At 43.6% G+C, this 26,007-nt stretch overlaps 1 protein-coding gene across 3 annotated transcripts in view; it reads right to left on the reverse strand.

Moving 5' to 3' along the window:
- Window positions 1-2,431: 2,431 nt before the first annotated feature.
- LOC139562617 (attractin-like protein 1) overlaps window positions 2,432-26,007 on the reverse strand; it is a 290,320-nt gene continuing 266,744 nt past the window's right edge. For all 3 annotated transcript variants that reach the window (XM_071380435.1, XM_071380434.1, XM_071380436.1), the window contains 2 exons: window positions 11,432-11,546; window positions 2,432-4,279 (listed from right to left, as the gene is read on the reverse strand). In XM_071380435.1, the coding sequence (XP_071236536.1) occupies window positions 4,155-4,279; window positions 11,432-11,546 (240 nt within the window). In that variant the 3' untranslated portion in view covers window positions 2,432-4,154. The remainder of the gene's footprint in view (window positions 4,280-11,431; window positions 11,547-26,007) is intronic.

Consider the following 26,007-nt stretch of genomic DNA (forward strand, 5'->3'; position numbering starts at 1 on the left):
TAATCCAGGAGGATCCTCTTGATGGGGCTGTCCATATAGGCAGACTGTGATATGGCCATTTCTTGGAGAGACTCCTTCCCATCCAGGAGATTGTCAAACATGATGACAACACCACCCCAACGGGTGTTGCTGGGCAGCTTCAATGTGGTGCTCTTATTCTTCTAACTTTGCTCGGTGAGATAGATTGCTGCTATAACTTGATGACCCTTCACATACCTAACAATTCCCTTGGCTCTCTTGTAGAGTGTATCCATTGTTTTCAGTGCCATGATGTCCTTGAGGAGCAGATTCAATGCATGAGCAGCAAAGCCAATGGGTGTGATGACAGGGTAGGACTCCTCCACAGACCAAGCAGCCTTCATGTTCGCAGCATTGTCTGTCACCAGTGCAAATACCTCCTGTGGTCAAAGGTCATTGATGACTGCCTTAAGCTCATCTGCAATGTAGAGACCGGTGTGTCTGTTGTCCCTTGTATCTGTGCTCTTGTAGAATACTGGTTAAGGGGTGGAGATGATGTAGTTAATTATTCCTTGCCCACGAACATTCGACCACCCATCAGAAATGATTGCAATACAGTCTGCTTTCTCTATGATTTGCTTGACCTTCACTTGAACTCTGTTGAACTCTGCATCCAGAAAAAGAGTAGATAAAGCATGTCTGGTTGGAGGGGTGTATGCTGGGCAAAGAACATTCAGAAATCTATTCCATTACACATTGCCTGTGAGCATCAGAGGTGAACCAGTTGCATACACAGCTGGAGAAAGACATTCATCAGCCTTTCTCTGACTATGTTCCTCCATTGAGTGATTCCAGGAGGACCATGAGCTGTTGCTATCGATAAGGTGTCTGATTCATCATGAATAGAAGTAGAGGGACTGTTGTCAGAGGTTGCTTGTTGTGAGCGCTGAGGGAACTTTATGAACTTGGCCAGATAATTCTGCATCTTTGTTGCATTCTTCACATATGATTTGCACAGTATTTGCAAATGTACACAGCTTTTCCTTCTACATTAGCTGCAGTGAAATGTCTCCACACATCAAATAGTGCCGTGGCATTTTCCTGTTAAAGATAAGAAAAAATGGAGTAAAAAAAAACAAATTCAATTCCATGTACAGTATAAATAGTTAAGCAGTTTGATTAAACAACTCCTTTGTAAGATAAATGTTTTAAAACATGTATGGAAACAGATGAATGAACACTCCACAGTAAGCTAAAACCCACATGATAGCAAAAACTAACTAGCAGAAATTGTTAACAAGTTAGAAATTATTTAAACACACTTTGCTGTAGGCTACTATATACCAGTTATCAAAAAATAATGTATGTCATATAAGATATAGTCACCCAACCAGTACTGTAATCAAAATTTACCAGAAAGCATGTAGTCCTTGGCTCAGACAGTGTAGTAGTGTGGGCTCAATAGCATCTCATTAGTGTGCAAGATCTTGAGAATCAGCTGTACATGTGATGGAAGAGTGCACTGCACATGTGATGGAAGAATGCACTGTTCATGCAGAGGGTTGAAATTACATTGAATTAGGGATAATTTAACCAAAATATGCCACAAGACCTAGAATTGCCTTATGTGTATCCCACAAAAAAGATTCACTGTTATAAGCTAATTTTGATGAATTTAAGCAAAATTACCCAAATTCCCGAGTCTAACTTCCCATGGAAAATTTTGGGAAAAATTCCAAAAATGTACCGGAAAGTTTCCGACCCTTTGCAACCCTATCTGTGACATGTTTAATCTATTGTATAAACCACAGTCTGGCTATCTGGGGAACAAAAGAGTAGTATTATTTCAACTTGGTCTGGTCCACAGAATTATCACGGACTCGGCAGCCAGGTACCTATCTTACAATTGTTCATTTGTTAGAGATGTCCATCAGCATCATACCATAGCCAGAAATTCTAATATTCACTGTTTGAAATATAAGAGTATCTGATAACACATTTTTATATACCGGCGCTGTTGAGTGGAACAAACTATGTCAAAAGCTGGCTAATGTGTGAACAGTGTAAATATTCTTAAAGCCCCCGTCACACAGTACATTTCAAACTCTCCCTAATGGAGAAGACAGCATCTCATTGGGTGGTGCACTGCTACCTTAAACACTACCTCAAATCTTTGAGATCTACACTCCCCATGCCCATCGAAATGTCTTCACTATTCGCTGACTATTCAAGCACACAAACATTAGACATTCAATGTAAGTGTTTGAGGAAATATAACTAGTCTTAAGAAACATTCAAAATCAACACACGTTCAACTGAGCGATCAAACCAAGACATCATTCAGCTGGATCTATCAAGGTGTCCGATGTCAGTTTCTTTATGTACTCTCTGCTTGTAAATCAATCATATTGACATCCTGAGCATCAAATCAATAAAGCTTGAGACAACAAAATACGAAGGAGCGATTTCGAAATTACAGTATGAAGAAGCATCAAAATGTTTATTTGTAACTTTACACAATATGCCCATATGAAGAAAATAATGAGGTGAGCAGCTCTTCATTCATACACATTTCAACAGATCGGTGTAAGATACATTACATGTAGTATTCACCTAAAGGGAAAACATCAGGTTTCTCACATTTATACATTTCTTATGTACATTTAAAAGCGTAAACCATTTATTAGGTTACGTTTACAATGATTTACAAGACAGAACAAAATGCGACAGAACATGGGATGCTTCGGATAAAAGTGTAAACACAATGAACTTCAAAGTGATACAGAGAAAACAGTCAAACTGTCCAAATGCCAAAAATAAGGAAAAGAAATATAAAAATGGAAACAAAAAAAGATTTCTTCATATGATACTGTGGGATGAAGGAACCACAGGACCCACACCCTGACGGAGGTTATCTTTCAATACTTTGAAAAAATTCATGCTTCCTTCCTCTCTTCCTTGAAGTAATCCCAGAGAGTAGGAAAGGAAATGAATGTAGCATTTTGGAACAGGGCCTGAGAATGTTATAGGCTGAATCGATTTGCATGATTGAAGCTGAGTAAGTGTGTAAAACAAATTAATGGACCTGGATTTAGGTTAAATTAATATTTCTATTTTTTAATTATTTTAATTATTAACATACTGTACAAGAAAACATTAGAACTAAGTACCTTTTATGATCGTATTGTCTTCATCATTTCATTAGAAACACAATCATTCACAATAAAAGATGGCAAAATAAAACAATATGAGTAGTAATTAAAATAGTATTTTATATTCTAAATCTATAATTAAATAAACCTTGATATGTATAAAGGATATGTGTTGACGGATAATGAGAAATATGTTGAAACATCACAGCTATGAAACATGGAAAGGACATGCATTTGAATGCCAGAATACATGTCATGCCATTGCGCTTTGACAATGACCATAACATAATAAACACAGGCAGGTTTCGTTTCTGATATACAAGTTTTCTTTCTTTTTTTGCTGTTCTTTGCATCCAACTTCTTCATTGGCCCGTGACATACTCTACTGCTGGTAGGCTAAGTCAAGGCTCTTGGTGCATACTGTGAGGAATTCAGCACAGGATATTCTAACTCAGAGTGAGGCCATCATATAGTCAAGTCAAGTTATTCTAGACCCATATGCTGCTCTGTTTATTTAGCATGGATTGAATTTGGGCAGACCATACATTAAAAGAAAACACAACAGAAAACACGAGGGAGCTTTTTTCTCTCTAATGTCTTTGTATCAAAATGAGCACATATCTCATCTGCAAGAGGCCCTTGGCATTGTTCTTTCAGACTCACGTCACATGACAGTCAAACCTCAAGTGGCGACCTGCTCCTCCTAAACTCTTAAGGAGATGTATCCACAGGGAGGAAGTGCAGACTAGAAACTTCCTGGCTGAGAGCCAATGGGATGTGCAGAACCCCCCAGCTGGGCTGGGCAGAGACCCAACCAGGGAGCAGACAAGTCACTCTGGATAAACTCCATTACAGAGTGTGGAGGTGAGGAGGCACACGAAGCGGACACTCAACGTCACAATAAAGGGCTTCCGTTATCATCAGGTTCACTTCAGCACGCCGTGCTGTTGAGAGACGGGTAAAAAGAGAGCAAGAACTTGTCAGAAAACAGAAGCGTTTGCGGTCCTTTCAGGTGTTTTCAGGCTCCCCTTTCGGTCAGGCGGTTCAAACACAGGTCCCCTGATGCGTTACTGCATGCGGTTTACGGTTCTTCAGGCCATGGTACTTGTCTCTGAAGTCTCCAGGTTTCTGCTGTGAGGTGTCGATCAGGGCACTGGCGATGGCAATGCCTACAGGGAGGAGGGAGGGAGACAGAAAAAGTAAGGTGAGCTTCAAAGTAAACAGACTCAGCAGCGTGGCAGGTAAAACACAGTGACCAGTAATGAGCTCACTGCCTCCCGCCAGCTTAAATCCATTCCCAACTCCCTAGCACCACCTCCCCAACTCTAGTCCAAGCCCTCACATATCAGAGTTCAGCAGGATGCAACGACGGCCTACAGGTCACTGAAGCATAGCTCTACACCCCTCTGGGCTGCTCTAGGCTGTTATTTCTCTCAATACAACAATCTGATTGGTCAGCTATTTTCTCCAAAAGGCAGACAAGTAGAGAACACAATGACAGTAGATGTTCCTGCGTTCTGTTGGCATGCTGTAATTCATATGGATTTTCAGCATGGCGTGCCCTCTGTACAGCAGTAGGCTTGACTAGTATACTCATTAGGACAGGGACTAAATCGTCTTGTATGCAGCCAAAAAAACGAAACAGAAAAACAAGGAAAAGCTCACCAATTTGGACACAACATGCTTAAGCATTTCACACACCAGTGATTCCTGGGTTATTGCAGATGGAAAACCAATTGTGTGTGTGTGTGTGTGTGTGTGTGTGTCTGTCTGGTCCAGCCACAGTGCGCCCTTCATCGCAAAAATCGCTTCAGTGCCCTTTTCCACCGTCTTTTGCTGCCCGCTGCCACGGACAGAAGGCAGGCCTTCAGCATTGATTATAAAACAAGATGTACGACTTAAACAGGGATGGATGGAGGGATGAAGACGGGGGTGGAGGAGAGAAAAGAGCCTGGGCCGACACTCTAGTCTACAGTCTGACGTGTCTGGTCGGTGGGACCATCCTAGACCAGATTACCTGTCAGCCCCTTCACTCCAAATCCTGATCCTTCCAACACAGTTACCTGACACTTTTCTATAGCAATCACTACATGTAACACTGCAGCTAATATGTCTGACCTTGAACAGCATGAGATTGAAAGCCACCACTACTCTTGGATAGAAACCACCACCATGTGTAACCCTTGAAAGACAAACTTTACACACTTCAAATAAAAATAAATAAAAAACGACTTTTATTTTTATCAAAAACTAAAAACATTTCATGAAAAAGTTGTCTTTCTAGATGCCAGTTGAGGTAACTCAACCGAAGATGAACGCTAATTACAAAATAGCTTTTTGGTCATGACAGAGTACTATTTAAAGCCAATGGTTTCTGGATAACATGAGATACCCATCTCAAATTCAATTAATTGGACAACATAATCAAATCAGGATACAGATGAGTGGAGGTGAAGGGCGTTCCCTGCTAATGAAACCTATAAATGGGATTGTTTTGTCAGGTGAGGTTCCTGGACCATTAATGTACAAAGTGCTTCCGAACAGGAAGGGACCCCAAATGCACAGAAAATTAAAACAAACAGGAGAGTGAGAATCCTTGTTGAAACCTTGTCCTAGGTTGATATCTTCACCTGACAATGTGTAAAATGTGGTTGACAACGTAGACCAGATGTGCCAGCTTCATCCCAAAGGCAGTTCCTATAGTAACGGAATTTATTGCATACTGTTTTTTCATATGTTAAATAAATCTACTTATTAATAGTCCTTTAAAACCCCATCACCAAACATTTCAGGGTAGATACTATCTTAGACTGGAAGTCAATGAAAGGTTTACATAGAGGATCCACTCTGGGTCAATCTGCTCTGGTTCCCACATCACTGTCAGCCAGCTCTCCACTCACACCCACACAGGGGGAATGGTCACAGACAAGATGATGCTTCTGGTACCCTCAGAACAACACTGTAGTGGACCCAGCCTGCACTGTAGGCCAGAGAGAGAAAGAGAGCCCAGAGGCTGGATGTTCATAGACACTCTGCCTGAAAACAGAACACCATACACTAGCATTCCCGTACATTCCCAATAATGGTGACATCATTCCAAAAGAAAAAGGGATTAAGGAAAAATGTTTAACTCATATCTTTATTTTGTGTGCTTAATCTTTCCTCAACACACTCAGCAGCACGTTAGTTTAATGCGCTCAGGAAAAGCCCAGGCCACCGGACCACGAGGCTGTGATGGGGAACGGGGCAACATTGGGAGCAGCACGGCGGTGAGAGAGATAGAGAGATGGAGCAGAACAGGAGAGATAACTGGGCCCTGATTGTGTTTTTTCTTCATTTTCCTCCGCTGGCTTGGGGAACGCCAAGGGATTTATCAACCAGCGGGTTACCTGGGACTGGAAAACATGTCTCTACAGACACCACAGCTAAATGCAAATCGCTAGTCTCTGGGTGATGAGGGCGCCACCACAGACTCTTACCTCAGACCGCACTTGTTCAATAGATCTCCTTCACACCTCCATCCTGCTCTCTCTCTCCCTCTCCCACTCTTCCTTTCTCTCCTACTCTCTCTGTCATGGTTGGTCCACCTCTCCTCCTGAATAGGCAGATTATCGTTGATGAGAAGGGGATTGCTGTGTTTGTATTGAGACTATGTTTAAACCCCTGAGAACATGCTGGTATCTGGCAGGCAGATGGCTCCTTCCCTGTCTTGACCTAGTTCTCATCCATTAGGGGCCCACAACAATGGAGGAGGAGGTAGACATGATGGAAGGATGAGAAGTAGCAGGGAAACTAGAGGTAGATAAACAGATGTCCATCCATTTGTCTATCTGTCAGTCTCTGTCCCTTCAGCAAATTGGAGCATGTCTGTCTGTCGGATATTTTATCCATGTGCCAATCCAGCACCAGCTGTAAGTCTGTCTGAGAAGACTGACTTTTAAAAGTACACACCCTTCCTCAGACATTTTTTTATGTTGAAACCAACTTCCCTACATTCAGGGGGAGTTCCTCACTAAGCAGCTAGTTCCAGTAGGTTGGAATCAAAGTTAGCACATTCCTACAATAACTCCCCACTCAACTATTAGTCTGAATGAATTATTAGCCCTGGTTAGAGCCACCCCTACACTGACTTAGGCAGAATAAGAAGGGTGTGTTTGTGTGCGCAAGGGAGTGTGTGTGTGTTGGTGGAGGGATGGAGCTGCTCCTGGTCTTCTCAGCAGAGCACTTTCAAGCAGTGACACACAAGGGCTTAGAGAAGTGGACTTAGAGACAGGCCTGTGGAGAGGAGGGTGTTTGTGGGTATGTTTGTGTACATGCAGGCAGATTGTCTATACCAGATAACAACCTATACAACAAAAACGTATACTACTTATAGCAGATGGGGAAACTACAGTTGAAAGGTGACATTTCCTCCCTGGTGTTATGTATGGATATTGTCGGTATGTGCCTTTTCCTATGAAGATGAACCCGTTATCCACCTGTGCTATCCTGGGAGCCTCAGCTCTGCTGTTAGCAGCATTACAGAACAATGTGTTAGAGCACTGGACTAGATAGAGCTGCTCTACCTGGCACAAAAACCCCAGCACCCCAACATCCACACACTTCCCAAAATCAGAAAAAGCGTTAAGATTCTAAGAGGCGGATTACTATGGAGTTCTGAACCACCACATAAGGAGAGAGAGGAGACTCAGTTTGAAACTGCCGCCGTTAAATATTAAAACAAGGACTGCATGCAGGGGATGCCTTTCACTGCACAAACAATTGTATACATTCCTCTTCCCCGCTTCTAGGAAGGGGGTCAGATAATGGTGACGCTACTAGGGGAAGGAACGACGAGAGAGCAGACGAAAAAACAAAGAGAGGTAAAAATAACTTGTGCTCATGAAACATTCCTCTTGAAGTGAGTCCACAGAGAATGCTGGGAACGGGCTGAGCACGCCTAAAGTGACTTCACTTCCACACACACTCAGATCAATGGTGGAACAGCTCTGATCCTAGAAGGGCCTCTCCAGAAAGAGAGAGAGAGAGAGAGAGCGAGAAAGAGCGCGCGCGAGAGAGAGCGAGAAAAAGGAGAGCGAGAGAGAGCGAGCGAGAGAGAGAAGAGAGAAGAGAGAGAGAGAAAATAAAGCAAGGGAAGGAGGGTGAAATAGTCTGTTTCATTCAGAGAGGACTTTATCTACCCATTCTCTTTCTTTCTCTCTGTTAGTGTGCGTTTGCACTCCTAGCGATCTCTCTGATCTTCTCTGAACCTTTCCTCACATACCTCCCAGAACTTCCAGCGACACACACATGAAAGCGTAGTACTCAGGGAAAAACTAATCTACACAAAACTGTATTGTCCAGCATCATCATACATACTATACATGTTTCTAAGTGGTAACACAGTGTGACAATTCTGACTATTTTCTACATCACAGAATAATCCTCTCCACATTAACCAGACTGGGGCTATGTCGTTAGTCTTTGAAGTTAGGATGTTACTGGGTTAACATCTGACTATATTTGCACTTTTAAATGTGTCTAGTATTTTGGAATATTCAGAGGAGAGTGATGGTTCCTGGGCACATGACAAGGTAGTTAATGTATCACACACTGACACATCACACTGACACATCAAACACAAACTGAAAAACACACCTATGCACAAACACACACCCACCCACCCACCCACACACACCCACACTCACATACTAACTGGTGTAGGCATCTATCCCTGACCAGTCTGCCCACATCAGATGGGACCAGCTAAATAGCCATTTCCAGTTTACACCCCGAGTGTCCCATAAAGCCCCTGAGGCATTCCAATGCCCTCCCTCTTCCTGGTTTCACAGCACTGCTCCAGGACTTACTGCAGAGTAACACTTCCATTACTATAGTTCCATGTATGATATGCATATCAAATTCTTAATCACCCCAATATTACCGCATAAAACTGTCCGACCACTGCACTACAAAAAGAGGGCTAGCAATGTTAACCAATCACCGCACTTTGACTGCATGAAATGGTTCAATCAAGCCCCACGTCAACAAACTTTTCACTCGTCCCACATTTCTTGAATTTTTTTATAAAAATCGCTAATTGACATGCAAAATGTCAGAATTACCGCAGCAAAATCAAAATCAAGCATTTTTGGCCGCAACTATCACAAAAAACTCTGAAATCCTCAAGGGACTGACTGTACAGTATGCATTTACCCAGCAGCAGTAGCCAGTATCGTAGCCTGCACTTACTGGCTGAACTTATAAGCTGCTACTATTTTCCCAGTACTGGTGGCTTTTAGGCTCCTCTAAACGTAATATAAGCAGCTTTTCCCAGCATGATAACCTGCTGCCTTGCAAAGTGCTTAACTTCTACCGTCTTTTACAGGCTTCCTGCTGCAGTCACTTTAACACCTGCTCGTATTTCAGCTAGTTTATTATACCTGCATGATGAGCTGACAGCACTCTCTCAGAAAGACCTGGGCTTCAGGGGAAACAGGAGAGAAAAAGGAGAGGAATAAAATAAGTGAGAAAGAGAGAAAGAGAGAAACAGAGAAAGCGAGAGGCAGAGAGAGAGGAAGAGTGAGTGAGAGATATAGTGAGTGATATAGTGAGTGAGTGATAGAGTGAATGATATAGAGTGAGTTATAGAGTGAGAGAGAGTGAGTTATAGAGTGAGAGAGAGTGAGTGATAGGGTGAGTGATAGGGTGAGTGATATGGTGAGTGAGTGAGTGAGTGAGTGAGTGAGTGAGTGAGTGAGTGAGTGAGTGAGTGAGAGAGAGAGAGAGAGAGAGAGAGAGAGAGAGAGAGAGAGAGAGAGAGAGAGAGAGAGAGAGAGAGAGAGAGAGAGAGAGAGAGAGAGAGAGAGAGAGAGTGAGAGAGTGAGAGAGTGAGAGAGTGAGAGAGTGAGAGAGAGAGAGAGAGAGAGAGAGTGAGAGTGAGAGTGAGAGTGAGAGTGAGAGTGAGAGTGAGAGTGAGTGAGAGTGAGAGTGAGAGTGAGAGTGAGAGAGAGAGAGAGAGAGAGAGAGAGAGAGAGAGAGAGAGAGAGATAATGTGTGCTTGTGTGTTTAAGGGGAAAGAGTGACAGAGGGAAAGACATATTTAGCTGGGTGCTGTCAGTGATACAAGTTCTAAAGCAGTCCCTAGCTCATCTCTGTGACACTGTGTGCCATTCAAATGGTCATCTCCCTATTCATCTATCCACAGCACAGCGGCATATTCAGCACCTCTGAAATATCACGTATCCTCTTAGGAGAAACAGGAGGTCATCTGGGCTCTGCTGGAAAACCTATTGGAGGGAACAATCGATCCAACAGATAATTCCTCCCGGTATAACAAGTTTCCTTCTCTCTCTCAAATCAAAGCCCCGAATAGCTGGTAGATCTGTGTCCGTCAAACACAGATGGTACACAGGTTTCCAAATGTAACTGCCTGAAGGAGATGAAGACAGTCTGGCAGAGATTGGGTTGTAGAGGAGGTGGGGCTGAGATCTAACAGAGAAAGAGGATAGGTAAGGGAGGTTGGGTGAGGAGAGGAGAGTTTTCACCTCTCTATGCTGTCATGCTTCAGTCAGCAGCTGTCTGGGCAAGGTGGAGGTGAGGAGAGAGGGTTGAAGCAAGAAGGCAGGGAGACAGAGAGAGACAGAGAGAGACAGAGATAAAGACAGATAGATAGTAGAAGGAAGTATTTTCTAAATTAAACTTTTTCTCTTTTGTTCTACACTGAGTGGACAAAACATTAGGAACACCTGCTCGTTCCATGACATAGACTGACCAGGTGAAAGCTATGATCCCTTATTGATGTCACTTGTTAAATCCACTTCAATCAGTGTAGATGAAGGGGAGGAGACAGGTTAAAGAAGGATTTTTAAGCCTTTAGATAATTGAAACATGGATAGTGTATGTGTGCCATTCAGAGAGTGAATAGGCAAGACAAAATATTTAAGTGCCTTTGTATGGTAGTAGGTGCCAGGCGCATCCGTTTGTGTCAAGAACTGCAACACTGCTGGGTTTTTCACGCTCAACAGTTTCCCGTGTGTATCAAGAATAGTCCACCACCCTAAAGACATCCAGCCAACTTGACACAACTGTGGGAGGCATTGGAGTCAACATGGGCCAGTATCCTCGTGGAACGCTTTCGGCACCTTGCCCCGACAAATTGAGGCTGTTCTGAGGGCAAAAAGGGTGCAACTCAATATTCAGAAGATGTTCCTTATGTTTGGTATACTCAGTATATATCTGGAATGGTAGAGGGAAATAGTGGTATATGAAGCATGTGGTAGATCTGGGAGAAGGGCTGGTCTAGAGGCCAGACACTAAGTGGAGAGGAGACAGGTGCTTACCAGACTGGCCAGGAGGGGGTATTCCTGAAGGGACTCTGGGCAGACACATGAGGACGGTCAGTACGCCGGCCCTGCTCCCCCAACATGGCTCCACTGCTATAGGCTTGGGCACACCCTGCACAGAGAGAGAGGAAGGAGGGAGCATGTCAGTCATGTCAATCAATAAACACTCCCAAATCCCATCACAAAGGGGTGCGTCAGATTTCCACACACCACATGGTTCCACTGTTTCTATGAGAACATTGCCCCGCCTGTGTTCGGATAAAAGTTAGCTTGTTATGTTTTGCTGTTGCCCTGTAATTAATTCAAAGTCATTTAAAAAAAAATGAAACATAGATTTTGTGACCCCTAAAATACACACACAGACAATATGCAAAATGTTAGACCTGTGCATGGATCCAGTATGGAAATGGACAGCAGGATTCACCAGCTACTAAGATAGGTCTGTAGGCAGCCCATATCCAGGCACTGGTGAGTCACTGACTGGACATCTATTTCAGTTAGGCTGGATGTCCAGTGGATGGACCCGCTCCCACCCTGCTCCCACCTCCCCCAGATGAGGGCCTCACACATGGGGGAGTTGCCTGACAGACAAGCCCTAGAGCTCAACCTGAAGCCCGAGTAACGGAGATGGATGGTTGGAGGGGACGCTAGGTGCAGGGGAGGTATTTTCCTCCTAGCCGCCACATCCATTTCACTTCGGCTTGTTGAGGGACAGACCCTGGGGGGTGTGGCTAGAGAGGACCAGTCATTTCTTTCCATTAAGCCATACTCTCCTCACAGCTCACACCTCCTGACTACCAAGTAGCTTAGGGCGTGGCCCAAGATACCAGCCTCACCTTCTCCTAGGAGAGGGTCTCAAACATGTCCCTGCCAAGGAGGCAAGCTGTGTGTAAATAAACTGTATAGCCCAAAGCTGTGTGTAAATAAACTGTATAGCCCAAAGCTGTGTGTAAATAAACTGTATAGCCCAAAGCTGTGTGTAAATAAACTGTATAGCCCAAAGCTGTGTGTAAATAAACTGTATAGCCCAAAGCTGTGTGTAAATAAACTGTATAGCCCAAAGCTGTGTGTAAATAAACTGTATAGCCCAAAGCTGTGTGTAAATAAACTGTATAGCCCAAAGCTGTGTAAATAAACTGTATAGCCCAAAGCTTGGGGGAAAATAAACTGTATAGCGCAAAGCTGTGTGTAAATAAACTGTACAGCCCAAAGCTGTGTGTAAATAAACTGTATAGCCCAAAGCTGTGTGTAAATAAACTCTTATAGCCCAAAGCTGTGTGTAAATAAACTGTATAGCCCAAAGCTGTGTGATTGCTGCTGCCAGAAGCATTCCAACACGGAGAGGCCAAAATCCCAGCTGGGATCATTGCTATACCACACTGGCATACTGCAGCACGTGTTCTTCTGTTTTCCCCACTCTCAAAGGACAACTTAATCATCACTGACCTCACATAGACACTGTCAAAGGTACAATATGATTTTCCAGTAGTATGTAATGGGATGTACAAACACAACAAAAACACACACAAGCATAACACACACACACACACACACACACACACACACACACACACACACACACACACACACACACACACACACACACACACACACACACACACACACGTTATTTCAGCTTTAAGGTGCATTGATCCCTGCTGTGAGATGATTAAACAGAGTGATGAGACGTTGATGTGGTCTCTTGATCATCCTCCACGGTGCCTTGCTGCTACGCACAGCTCTCAAACACAGAACAGAAGCACAGCACGGGGCTTACAGGAGAACAAGAGAGGAAACAATGATGATGAAGAGGAGTCGATGGGAGAGATGAAGAGGAGTCGATGGGAGAGATGAAGAGGAGTCCATAGTCTACAGTTGACCTTGAGGGCAGCAACTCTATTCAAACAAAGTCTATATGCACCTGAGATGTTTTTGTTATAGGGTCTCTGTGGTGCTGGCTGCCAGTGGCTGTCAGACGGAGCTTTACTGAACTACAATATCAAGCAGCAGGTTTGACCCCGGTACCACACCAGAGAGGGAGGTGTCAGGTGACCACAGGGGTCAGGGTTGGACTGTGTTTACTCCTGGTGTCTGCTCTGGTCTGGGGAGGACCCGAGATGAGAGGAGACAGATGTGGTTGTTTACCGGCAACAGGGAAGAAGGCTTGACCTCTGGTCATCCAGATCAATGTCCTGTTGACAGACAATAGCAGAGCAGCCTCCTCTTACATAGGCTGGGTTACAGCACCAGCACCCTTACACCCTACTCTACACTACCAATTACACCCAGACAAGTCATTGTGTTTCAGTCGGAACGCACCAAAGGTTTGTCAATAGGATGAGATTAAAGTGGATAGAGGGGTGCAGGGTTTAGTCAGGGTGCCTGTCCTCTCTATAGTACTCTGAAGTGCCGTGGGTAGAGCTCCCTGAGAGTAGCCTGTACAGGGCAGCAGTGTGGTCTCACTCCAGAGAACTCACCTCGTTCTCCCTAAAGACATGGTGGCAATGTTGAGTGCTCTACCTGAGATATACTATCCTGCAGTACAGCTCTTATTTTCTGGCATTCTCACCTCTCCCCTGCTCCCATATTTTGGTCTCATGAATGCTCCTTGATCACAGTAGACATGGAGACGCTTCTACAGGGCCTTTATATGAAATGCATAGGCTGCTTTCTTCACAAAATAGATGAACGAAATTAAAGTGAGAAAGGAGAGAGAGCGAGAGAGAAAGAGAGCAAGAGAGAGAGAGAGAGCAAGAGAGAGAGAGACCGAGAGAGAGAGAGAAAGGGAGAAAGAGAGAAAGACCGAGAGAGAGAGAGAGAGGGAGAAAGAGAGCAAGAGAGAGAGAGAGAGAGAGAGAGAGAGAGAGAGAGAGAGAGAGAGAGAGAGAGAGAGAGAGAGAGAGAGAGAGGGAGAAAGAGAGCAAGATAGAGAGAGAGAGAGAGAGAGAGAGAGAGAGAGAGAGAGAGAGAGCAAGACCGACCGAGAGAGAGAGAGAGAGAGAGAGAGAGAGAGAAAGAGAGCAAGACCGAGAGAGAGAGAGAGAGAAAGGGAGAAAGAGAGAGCAAGACTAAAAGAGAGAGAGAGATAGAAAGGGACCAGTGACCCCCTCTCATATCATTACCAAGCCCTGCAATGCCAAGAGCTGAGCAAAGAAAAGTCCCCTCATCCAGCTGGTCCTGGGGCTGAGTTCACAAACCTGTTCTACTAACTGTTCTACTACACTGTGGCTAACTATTTGACCAAGGTTACTGATCAAAACCTTAGAAAAACCTTGACAAAGTACAGGCTCAGTGAGCACAGCCTTGCCATTGAGAAGGGTAGACACAGGAAAACCTGTCTCCCTGTAGAGGAAGGGCTGTGCAACCACTGCACAACAGCAGAACCTGAGACGGAGCTGCATTTCCTGACAAAATGTCAAAAATATAAAACAATTAGAGAGTGTAATTTCCCCAAATTTGAAACCCTTATTCAAGGTTTCAAAGACCTCTCTGATGAGAGTAGGCTACCTGTCCTGTTGGGGAAGGATGCAGAGAACTGTGGGTTGGCAGCGCACTACATTGCTGCCTGCCATAAGATGAGGGACAGTGTCTGACAGACCAATCAACCTGCACATGTACTCTACTGTATGCTTATTGTTATTGTTCAATGTATGGTTATTTTGACCCTTGGTTTTTGTTACTGTTGTCCCAATTGTGATTCTCATTATTTTCATATTGTAAAGATCCAAAGTAAGCTTTGGCAATACGTACATTGTTACGTCATGCCAATAAAGCAAATTGAATTGAATTTAAAGGGAGATAGAAAGAGCAAGACAGAGAGAGAGAGAGAGAGGGAGAAAGAAAGAGAGAAAGACCGAGAGAGAGAGAGAGAAAGACCGAGAGAGAGAGAGAAAGGGAGAAAGAGAGAGAGAAAGGGAGAAAGAGAGAGAGAAAGACCGAGAGAGAGAGAGAGACCGAGAGAGAGAGAGAGAAAGGGAGAAAGAGGCACTTAAAGAGTAAAACCTGGAAGGGGGATAAAGGAATGAAAGCTTTGCTAACACCAAGCCTCTAAAGATGATGGGAGTACAATGTGTGAGATGTCCTACCACCCAAGTGGTCTTTAATTAAGGTGACCCATCAAAACAATGAACCATTATCAAAATGCCAATTACAATACACACACACACACACACACACACACACACACACACACACACACACACACACACACACACACACACACACACACACACACACACACACACACACACACACACACACACACACACACACACACACACACACCAAGCCCACCAACACCACACCCCTCCCCTTCCATCGGCCCCACTGATAATAAGTTTAGCTGCTGAAGCATAGAGCATAATTACAGGGTAGGGCCTCCCATGTTTGTTTTGTGTTTGGGGGCGTCAGGAAATGATACATTCCCCAGCTCTCTGAAAAAGGAAATGGGTTCCCCGTAAAGAGCCAACTCTAATAGAACAAAGTGCAACATCCAGGAGGTTCTTATTAGAGCGTGACGTCTGCTAGCACAATGCTATCAATTAAGAGAGCTGAGAGACAACAATTAGTGGCCATGATGATGTGTTTCCATTTGGAGCGTCAGAGAGAAACAGATGCTAGAGGAACCTGACAGAACCTCGCAATTCCAGCTGTCTTAGGGGTTTCCAACAAGCAGCTCATTTGAATGTCACTTCTACTGAAGAAAATACATCTCACAATCCATCCACATGTCAGTGTTACTAACACAGTTTTGCCAAAAGTACAGAATAGTATCTATTTTCAGCTGTGTGCACCCCCCAATCATCCTAATGTCGTTTTTACTTTGCATTCATGATAATCTTTTGAGTTAAGGAAATGGACAGATTCATGTAACATGACTTAAAGCACCTTTTCTCCATGGAGACAGCTCATGTGTGTGTGACCTGGTGTGTAACATGGACCTTTGATCCTGACTGCTGAACACACACACGTTTGCTCAGCTGAGACATTTCCTTCAGGAAACGACTGGTTAATCGACGCTCCTCATTTCCCCAAGCACTGACCGGCCAAATCCATGAGCCAGCATGCAATTACATCAAACACAAATACTCACGCCCCCTCCCCAAAAAACATGAAAAGATTGTAATCACTGCATAATTGAAGAAAGTTACTTAAAACAGTGATATGTAACTAGGCACAGATTTTTCTAGAACGTAGTTCAGAATGTACTGCCGTCTCTAACAGGACTTCCTTCCTGTGCCCAGTCTGTTGCTGGGAGCAGGAAAAGCAGGAGGACAGAGAAAACCCTACCCTGTCTGTGTCTCTGAAGGCTGAAACAATCATCTGTTTAAAAGGGATCATTAAGACTGATTTATCATCCTGGAGGATAGCTCCAGAGGGCCGTACATCTCCCCACAGCCGCACGGCCACACATATTTGTCCACTTAATTTCAATCCACATGAATAGGTATTTTATTGAAATGACACCTTCAAGACGAGTAGCATTAAAGAGTATGAGTAAGTGATAAAGTTATCCTGGAGAGTAGAGCCCCTTGGCACCGCTCCTAAATGAAACAGCTAAAGTAGAAAGCACAAGGGAGTAGAGCAGGAGAGAGATTAGAGAGGAGAAAGAACTTGAGGGAGATTGCCGAGCTATTTAGTAGAAACAGTTTTACGAGCATGAACTAACAGGAGAGGACTTTAACTCTTTTTTCTGACCCGAGGAGAATTTGAGAGACATTCAGCTCCATTCGTCGATCTGAAGTAGGGGCATTGTCCACTGGAAAAAGCCTGAGGGTGGGCTAACACTGCAGTCTTCAGCTTTGACATTATAAAGCACCTCCAAACAGAATAGTAAGAAAACCACTTAGGAGTGCTAGTGTATAAAGGCACTTGACACTGTAGAAGTGGCAAACCTCTTGGAGCCATTTCCCCAAATCTGCCCATTACGTATGTTTCTGTCTTCCCTGAGGAGGTAAGGGGTTTTTCTAGGTGAAATTCTCTATCTCATTCTCCTCCCTTTCACTCCACATGGAGACAAAGAAGAAGAGGGTGAGAGTGAGAAAGGCATTCCAGGAGGCAGCTTGTGAATGGCTGGCCCATCCACGTACAGGCTCCCATCTCTTCCTACTCCTCTTGTCTCCCGGCTCACACTAACTAGATCAAGGCTGTTCAATGTCTGTCCTGGAGGGCCGAAACACTTCTGCTTTTTGTTTCTACCTGCTGGTTAATTGCACTCACCTGGTGTCCCAGGTCTGAATCAGTCCCTGATTAGAATGAGAGGATGAAAACCAGAAGGGTTTTGGCCCTCCAGGACTGACATGGAACAGGCCGGAACTATACTGAAGAAAAGTATAAACGCAACAAGCAACAATTTCAAAGATTTTATTTAAAGAGTTACAGTTCATATAAGGAAATCAGCCAATTGAAATAAATTCATTAGGCCCTGATCTATGGATTTCACATGACTGGGAATACAGATATGCATCTGTTGGTCACAGATATTGACCACCATTTGCCTTATGCAGCTCGACACATCTCCTTCGCATAGAGTTGATCAGGCTGTTGATTGTGGCCTGTGGAATGTTGTCCCACTCCTCTTCAATGGCGGTGCAAAGTTTCTGGATATTGGAGGGAACTGGAACACACTGTTGTACAAGTCGATCCAGAGCATCCCAAACATGCTCAATGGGTGACACGTCTGATGAGTATACAGGCCATGGAAGAACTAGGACATTCTCAGCTTCCAGGAATTGTGTACAGATCCTTGCAACATGGGGCTGTGTATTATCATGCTGAAACATGAGGGGATGGCGGCGGATGAATGGCACGATAATGGGCCTTGTCACGGTATCTATGTGCATTCAAATTGCCATTGATAAAATGCATTTGTGTTCGTTGTCCGTAGCTTATGCCTGTTCATACCATAACCCAACCGCCACCATGGGGACTCTGTTCACAATGTTGGACGTACTGACAAATTCTCTAAAACGACATTGGAGGCGGCTTATGGTAAATAAATTAACATTAAATTATCTGCCAACTGATCTGGTGGACATTCTTACAGTCAGCATGCCAATTGCAGGCTCCCTCGAAACTTGAGACATCTGTGGCATTGTGTTGTGTGACAAAACTGCATATTTTAGAGTGGCTTCTTGATATGCCACACCTGTCAGGTGGATGGATTATCTTGGCAAGGAGAAATACTCACTAACAGGGCCATAAACAAATTTGTGCACAACATTTGAGAGAAATAAGCTTTTTGTGCGTATGGAAAATGTATTCGATATTTTACTTCAGCTCATGAAACACTTTACATCCTGCATTTATATTTTTGTTCAGTGTAGATAAAGCTCTGTTTGAGTAGTGCCTGTCCCTTCCAAGAGAAAAGTGGTCAATTCCCAGGGACTTAAAAATGGGAGGAATAGATGCCTAAGAAGTTTTCTGGGCAGGCTGAATGGAGGTTGACCTTTTCTGCTGTACTCCTGTTTTACTAGTCCTTTCTGCTTCGGTTGTTTTCTTCTAATGAAGCGTTGAAGAGGTCATAGATGTTGCTGTTGGATTGTTCAACTCAGACAAGAAACACGGGTTTGAGAAAACTCACAGGGACATTTCTAACTTTTTCCTTCCAAAACCCCCAGAGAATGCAGTATAAATCCCTCTCTCTCTCTCTCTCTCTCTCTCTCACACATCTATTCTGTTTGACTAATCAGTTCCAGAGGTCCTTCAACTCAGAAAGGGTGCTAAACTCTGTCTGCAAGGCCTCCGGTAAACATCAATCTGCAGGTAATGTTAGCATTCAAGGGCGACACCAGATAGACAAAGTGCCAGAGCCACTCAGAGGCTCTTACAAACTGACATACAAAGAGGATATCAGGACCCGCATCCACAAAGAGAGCTGATCTAGGATCAGTTTTGCATTTTAGATCATAATGAATACTATTACATGGACAGGTTGGGAACTGATCATAGATCAGCACTCCTACTCTGAGATGCTTTGTGGATACGGGCCCAGGTCTCTAAGTGGTCAAAGTGATGGAAGAGGGTGTCCACTGAGAGAAACACAACGCTCGTAGTTGGTAATAGACAGGAGGTGAAAACAAGGCCACGGTATAACAACGTACACAGATAGAGACAGAAACAGAAAAAGAGGGGTGGAAAATAGAGAGAGAGAGAGGTTAGTGGTCTGGGCATTAAGATGTGTGTGGTTTAGAGAGACAGAGAGAGACAGAGAGACAGAGACAGAGAGACAGAGAGACAGAGACAGAGAGAGAGAGAGAGAGAGAGAGCGAGAGAGAGAGACAGAGACAGAGAGAGACAGAGAGAGAGAGAGAGAGAGAGAGAGAGAGAGAGAGAGAGAGAGAGAGAGAGAGAGAGAGAGAGAGAGAGAGAGAGAGAGAGAGAGAGAGAGAGAGAGAGAGACAGACAGACAGACAGACAGACAGAGACAGAGAGAGACATAGAGATAGAGAGAGAGACAGAGAGATAGAGAGAGACAGAGAGTGAGAGAGAGAGAGACTCCATAGACTCTAACCAATTCTGGGAAAATTGGAAAACACTAAACAAACAACAACACGAAGAATTATCTATCCAAAATGGAGATGTATGGGTAAACCACTTATCCAATCTTTTTGGCTCTATAACAAAGAAAAAAGAGCAAAAACATATACATGATCAAATACAAATCCTAGAATCAACTATTAAAGACTACCAGAACCCACTGGATTCTCCAATTACCTTGAATGAGTTACAGCACAAAATAAAAACCCTCCAACCCAAAAAGGCCTGTGGTGTTGATGGTATCCTTAATGAAATGATCAAATATACAGACAACAAATTCCAATTGGCTATACTAAAACTCTTTAACATCGTCCTTAGCTCTGGCATCTTCCCCAATATTTGGAACCAAGGACTGATCACCCCAATCCACAAAAGTGGAGACAAATTTGACCCCAATAACTACCGTGGAATATGCGTCAACAGTAACCTTGGGAAAATCCTGTGCATTATCATTAACAGCAGACTCGTACATTTCCTCAATGAAAACAATGTACTGAGCAAATGTCAAATTGGCTTTTTACCAAATTACCGTACAACAGACCATGTATTCACCCTACACACCCTAATTGACAACCAAACAAACCAAAACAAAGGCAAAGTCTTCTCATGCTTTGTTGATTTCAAAAAAGCCTTCGACTCAATTTGGCATGAGGGTCTGCTATACAAATTGATGGAAAGTGGTGTTGGGGGTAAAACATACGACATTATAAAATCCATGTACACAAACAACAAGTGTGCGGTTAAAATTGGCAAAAAACACACACATTTCTTCACACAGGGTCGTGGGGTGAGACAGGGATGCAGCTTAAGCCACACCCTCTTCAACATATATATCAACGAATTGGCGCGGGCACTAGAACAGTCTGCAGCACCCGGTCTCACCCTACTAGAATCCGAAGTCAAATGTCTACTGTTTGCTGATGATCTGGTGCTTCTGTCACCAACCAAGGAGGGCCTACAGCAGCACCAAGATCTTCTGCACAGATTCTGTCAGACCTGGGCCCTGACAGTAAATCTCAGTAAGACCAAAATAATGGTGTTCCAAAAAAGGTCCAGTCACCAGGACCACAAATTCCATCTAGACACCGTTGCCCTAGAGCACACAAAAAACTATACATACCTCGGCCTAAACATCAGCACCACAGGTAACTTCCACAAAGCTGTGAACGATCTGAGAGACAAGGCAAGAAGGGCCTTCTATGCCATCAAAAGGAACATAAATTTCAACATACCAATTAGGATCTGGCTAAAAATACTTGAATCAGTCATAGAGCCCATTGCCCTTTATGTTTGTGAGGTCTGGGGTCCGCTCACCAACCAAGATTTCACAAAATGGGACAAACACCAAATTGAGACTCTGCATGCAGAATTCTGCAAAAATATCCTCCGTGTACAACGTAGAACACCAAATAATGCATGCAGAGCAGAATTAGGCCGATACCCACTAATTATCAAAATCCAGAAAAGAGCCGTTAAATTCTACAACCACCTAAAAGGAAGCGATTCCCAAACCTTCCATAACAAAGCCATCACCTACAGAGAGATGAACCTGGAGAAGAGTCCCCTAAGCAAGCTGGTCCTAGGGCTCTGTTCACAAACACACCCCACAGAGCCCCAGGACAACAGCACAATTAGACCCAACCAAATCATGAGAAAACAAAAAGATAATTACTTGACACATTGGAAAGAATTAACAAAAAAACAGAGCAAACTAGAATGCTATTTGGCCCTAAACAGAGAGTACACAGTGGCAGAATACCTGACCACTGTGACTGACCCAAACTTAAGGAAAGCTTTGACTATGTACAGACTCAGTGAGCATAGCCTAACCATTGGGAAAAGGCCGCTGTAGGCAGACCTGGCTCTCAAGGGAAGACAGGCTATGTGCACACTGTCCACAAAATGAGGTGGAAACTGAGCTGCACTTCCTAACCTCCTGCCCAATGTATGACCATATTAGAGAGACATATTTCCCTCAGATTACACAGATCCACAAAGAATTTGAAAACAAATCCAATTTTGATAAACTCCCATATCTACTGGGAGAAATTCCACAGTGTGCCATCACAGCAGCAAGATTTGTGACCTGTTGCCACAAGAAAAGGGCAACCAGTGAAGAACAAACACCATTGTAAATACAACCCATATTTATGCTTATTTATTTTAACTTGTGTGCTTTAACCATTTGTACATTGTTACAACACTGTATATATATAATATAACATTTGTAATGTCTTTATTGTTATGAAACTTCTGTATGTGTAATGTTTACTGTTAATTTGTATTGTTTATTTCACTTTTGTATAATATCTACCTCACTTGCTTTGGCAATGTTAACACATGTTTCCCATGCCAATAAAGCCCCTTGAATTGAATTGAATTGAATTGAGAGAGAGATAGAGAGATAGAGACAGAGAGAGAGACAGAGAGATAGAGAGAGAGATAGAGAGACAGAGAGTGAGAGAGAGGGACAGAGAGACAGAGAGTGAGAGAGACAGAGAGTGAGAGAGACAGAGAGACAGAGAGTGAGAGAGAAAGAGACAGAGAGATAGAGAGACAGAGAGATAGAGAGATAGAGAGATAGAGAGACAGAGAGACAGAGAGTGAGAGAGAGATTAGTGGTCTGGGCATTAAGATGTGTGTGCTCTCATCCTGTCCCCTACTAGAGTTAATGTAGTGTATGTGGGTCACTTGTCAGTGGACACGCACATATCCTCTCATTCAGACGCAATAAACGGCAAGGGCGAAAAGGTGTACCCCTCGAGCCAATCAGAGAAAAGAATCATGCAAATATATGTATTCTGGGTCAAAATTTGACCTCACAGGCAGGTAGTTAAAGCTTTCCTCTTTGATTCAGACATGGCTCAAACCATCCCACTTAATCAAAAGCCGATGAATACCAAATGCCTTGTTAAATCTTCTCATTCCTCCCCAAACTCCCATATAAAATGCCATCAAATGCAGATGCCTGCCATTCTTAGACAGCTGTGTGTGTGTGTGTGTGTGTGTGTGTGTGTGTGTGTGTGTGTGTGTGTGTGTGTGTGTGTGTGTGTGTGTGTGTGTGTGTGTGTGTGTGTGTGTGTGTGTGTGTGGCTTTGATCATCAGGCAGACTGAATTAATGCATTCCCAAAACAAAGGAGAATATATTACTCTCAGAGCATATTCAACTTTCGCTGGGCTATAATAATGTCACCCTTTCTATGCTTTCATTAACATGCCTTTCACATAAACTACTTTGCTGAATGCCTGCAGAAGCACTTACATATGCATCATGAACAGATACTCACACACACATAAATTCCAGTCTTACGGTGTCTGAAAAATGCACAATAGAATATGGCCTTGTGTTCCAAATCCGCACCTTGTTTCAGTCTTATAGTCTACAGAGAGGGGAGACACTGAGATCCCTGCAACATTCATACAATGTTTAATCACCTGGCTGGCTCACTCTGACTTGGCAAAAAAAAATAAACCCCCAAACCAAAGCCAGACGCCAAAAGCCATCTTGTTTCAGTCTTATCCTACACCAGGAAGGACATGATGAAAGACTCAGCCAACAGTCACGTAACATTTAATCACCTGACTCACCCTAACAAGACAAGAGCCTGAAATAAGAACAAGGCAGAAGAAAACAACATTTTAATCACCATAGATTTGTACCCACATCTCACAGCAATCTGGAATGAATTCCCTTTTAATGTCGTTTGAGTGATAATGGATCTCCAAACAGCTTGTTCTTTTCTAGCTGGAGAGGTGAAAGAAGGCGAGATGGAGGGAGGAGAGATGGAGGGAGGAGAGAGAGATAGGGGAGGAGAGACAGAGGGAGGAGAGATGGAGGGAGGGAGGGGAGAGGCAGGGGGGAGGAGGAGGAGAGATGGAGGGAGAGAGATGGAGGGAGGAGAGATGGGGAAGAGAGATGGAGGGAGGAAAGAGAGATGGAGGGAGGAAAGAGAGATGGGGTGAGAGATGGAGGGAGGAAAGAGAGATGGAGGGAGGAGAGATGTGGGGAGAGAGATGGAGGGAGGGAGATGGAGGGAGGAGAAAGGGGTGGGTTAGAAATAGGTCTAATTCAGACAGACTGGTCAATTAGAAGAGTCCTCATAAATAAAAGAGGAAGTATTGGGAAAACAAGCCCCATGGCCACAATATTAGGTATCATTCAGATACAGATCCACTGTATTATACCACCAGGGGGAAATTCATTTGGTCATGTGCTTAAAAAGACATACATTAAACATGAAAACTACACAAAACCATTCAAAGTGCTATAGCTACACATTTAAAGTGAAAGTGCAATATGCTGTATACTCGAGGGACCAACAGACTATGTATCATACAGCCTAATGGCTGTTGCAATAAAAGAGTCCCCATATCTATCTGTTTTGATTTTCTATTGAAGAAGTCTCTTTCCCCTTGTCTGGCTGCTGCTGTGACTGAGTTTGGCTTTCAAGTTTTAATAGGATGAGTTTTGTGTACAGGTTGGTGGCTGATTCTAAATCTATACCAAATGATCCTTCCCACTGAAGCTTGACTTGGTCTGGCACTTGCATGTTTCCTCAACACGCATATCAGACCAAAGGACAGCACACTCTGCAGGACAGATTTATAGAACATTTGATAGATATGGCGGTCAACATTAAAATAGTTAATTTTGCGTAATAAAAAAAAAAAAATCTGTTACAATTTCTTTATCTTTGCAAAGGCACAGTCATTGAATTTCAGTTTATTGTCTATTTGGAATCCCAGGTATTTCTATGTGGTCACTCTATCGACTGATTCCCCACTGATCTTCGTAGGGGGTAGTGGAGTTTATTTCTTCTGAAATCAAAAATGTATTTTGTTTTCTTAACGTTTATTTCAAGAAAGTAATCTGCACACCACTGGACGAATTTGGCAGTTTCTCTGTCAAAACCTTGAAGAGAGGCTTGGTCTGGGTGGAGGAAACGTTTCTCTGTCTAAACCTCTAAGAGAGGCTTGGTCTGGGTGGAGGAAACCCACAACAGCGGTGTCATCTGCATATTTTAACAACTTGTGGCTGCGTCAGAGGCTTGACAATCGTTTGTGTACAGTGTGTACAGTATCGGTGAAAGTACGCAACGTTGAGGGGCTCCTGTATTCACCGTTCTAGATGTAGAGATGGTGGAGTTAAACTTGTTGAGTACGGTTCACAAGGAAATTATTAATCCACTTGATCAGTAGAGTTGACACCAAATTCCCCAGTTTATCCACCAGTAGGTGTGGCTGGATGGTGTTAAACGCGCTACTGAAGTCAATGAATACAATTTTAAGGATCTTGTAATTCAATTATTATAATACTATCATAAGACTAATGAGATAACAAGAAATTAGCCTCATATTGTGTATGAAAATGAAATGATTCTATCATTTGTTATGGCAGGTCAGTACAGATATAGCTTTCTAAAGAATGCTCAGATGCATACCCCTGAACCCTATACCCCTCAGGAGACATACTACTGTCACATTACGATGACACAGATACTGTAACATGTTCACCAGTAGGTACATTGGCCATGCTATAGTCCCTCTGGGGTGTGGAGAGTAACCCCCCTGTGGCGCACCTTGAGCGGATCAGTCCAGCCACGCACGCCTACCCCTGCAGGGCAGAAAATTGCCATGTCCAATCCCCTGGAGAGATTGCAGAGGAGGAGGAAATGGTGCTGATCAGAAAGCCTCTGCACATTTCACAAGCCATTGACCAGTGCGCTTATCCATTTGACATCCCTCTTTAAGGAAGCAGCAGGTCCCAAAATCTCTGCTCTCCAACACGGGCTCCTTGGCTCACTTATGTATTTTTGTATTTGTATTTATTATGGACCCCCATTAGTTCCTGCAAAGGCAGCAGCTACTCTTTCTGGGGTACAGCAACATTAAGGCAGTTATACAATTTTACAAACATTACAATATATTTCACAACACATTAAGTGTGTGCCCTCAGGCTACTACTCTACTACCACTTATCTACAACACAAAATTCATGTGTATGTGTGTATATAGTGTGCATGTTATGTCTGTG

The sequence above is a fragment of the Salvelinus alpinus genome, chromosome 32 (assembly GCF_045679555.1).
Source record: "Salvelinus alpinus chromosome 32, SLU_Salpinus.1, whole genome shotgun sequence".
Taxonomy (NCBI): Eukaryota; Metazoa; Chordata; class Actinopteri; order Salmoniformes; family Salmonidae; genus Salvelinus; species Salvelinus alpinus.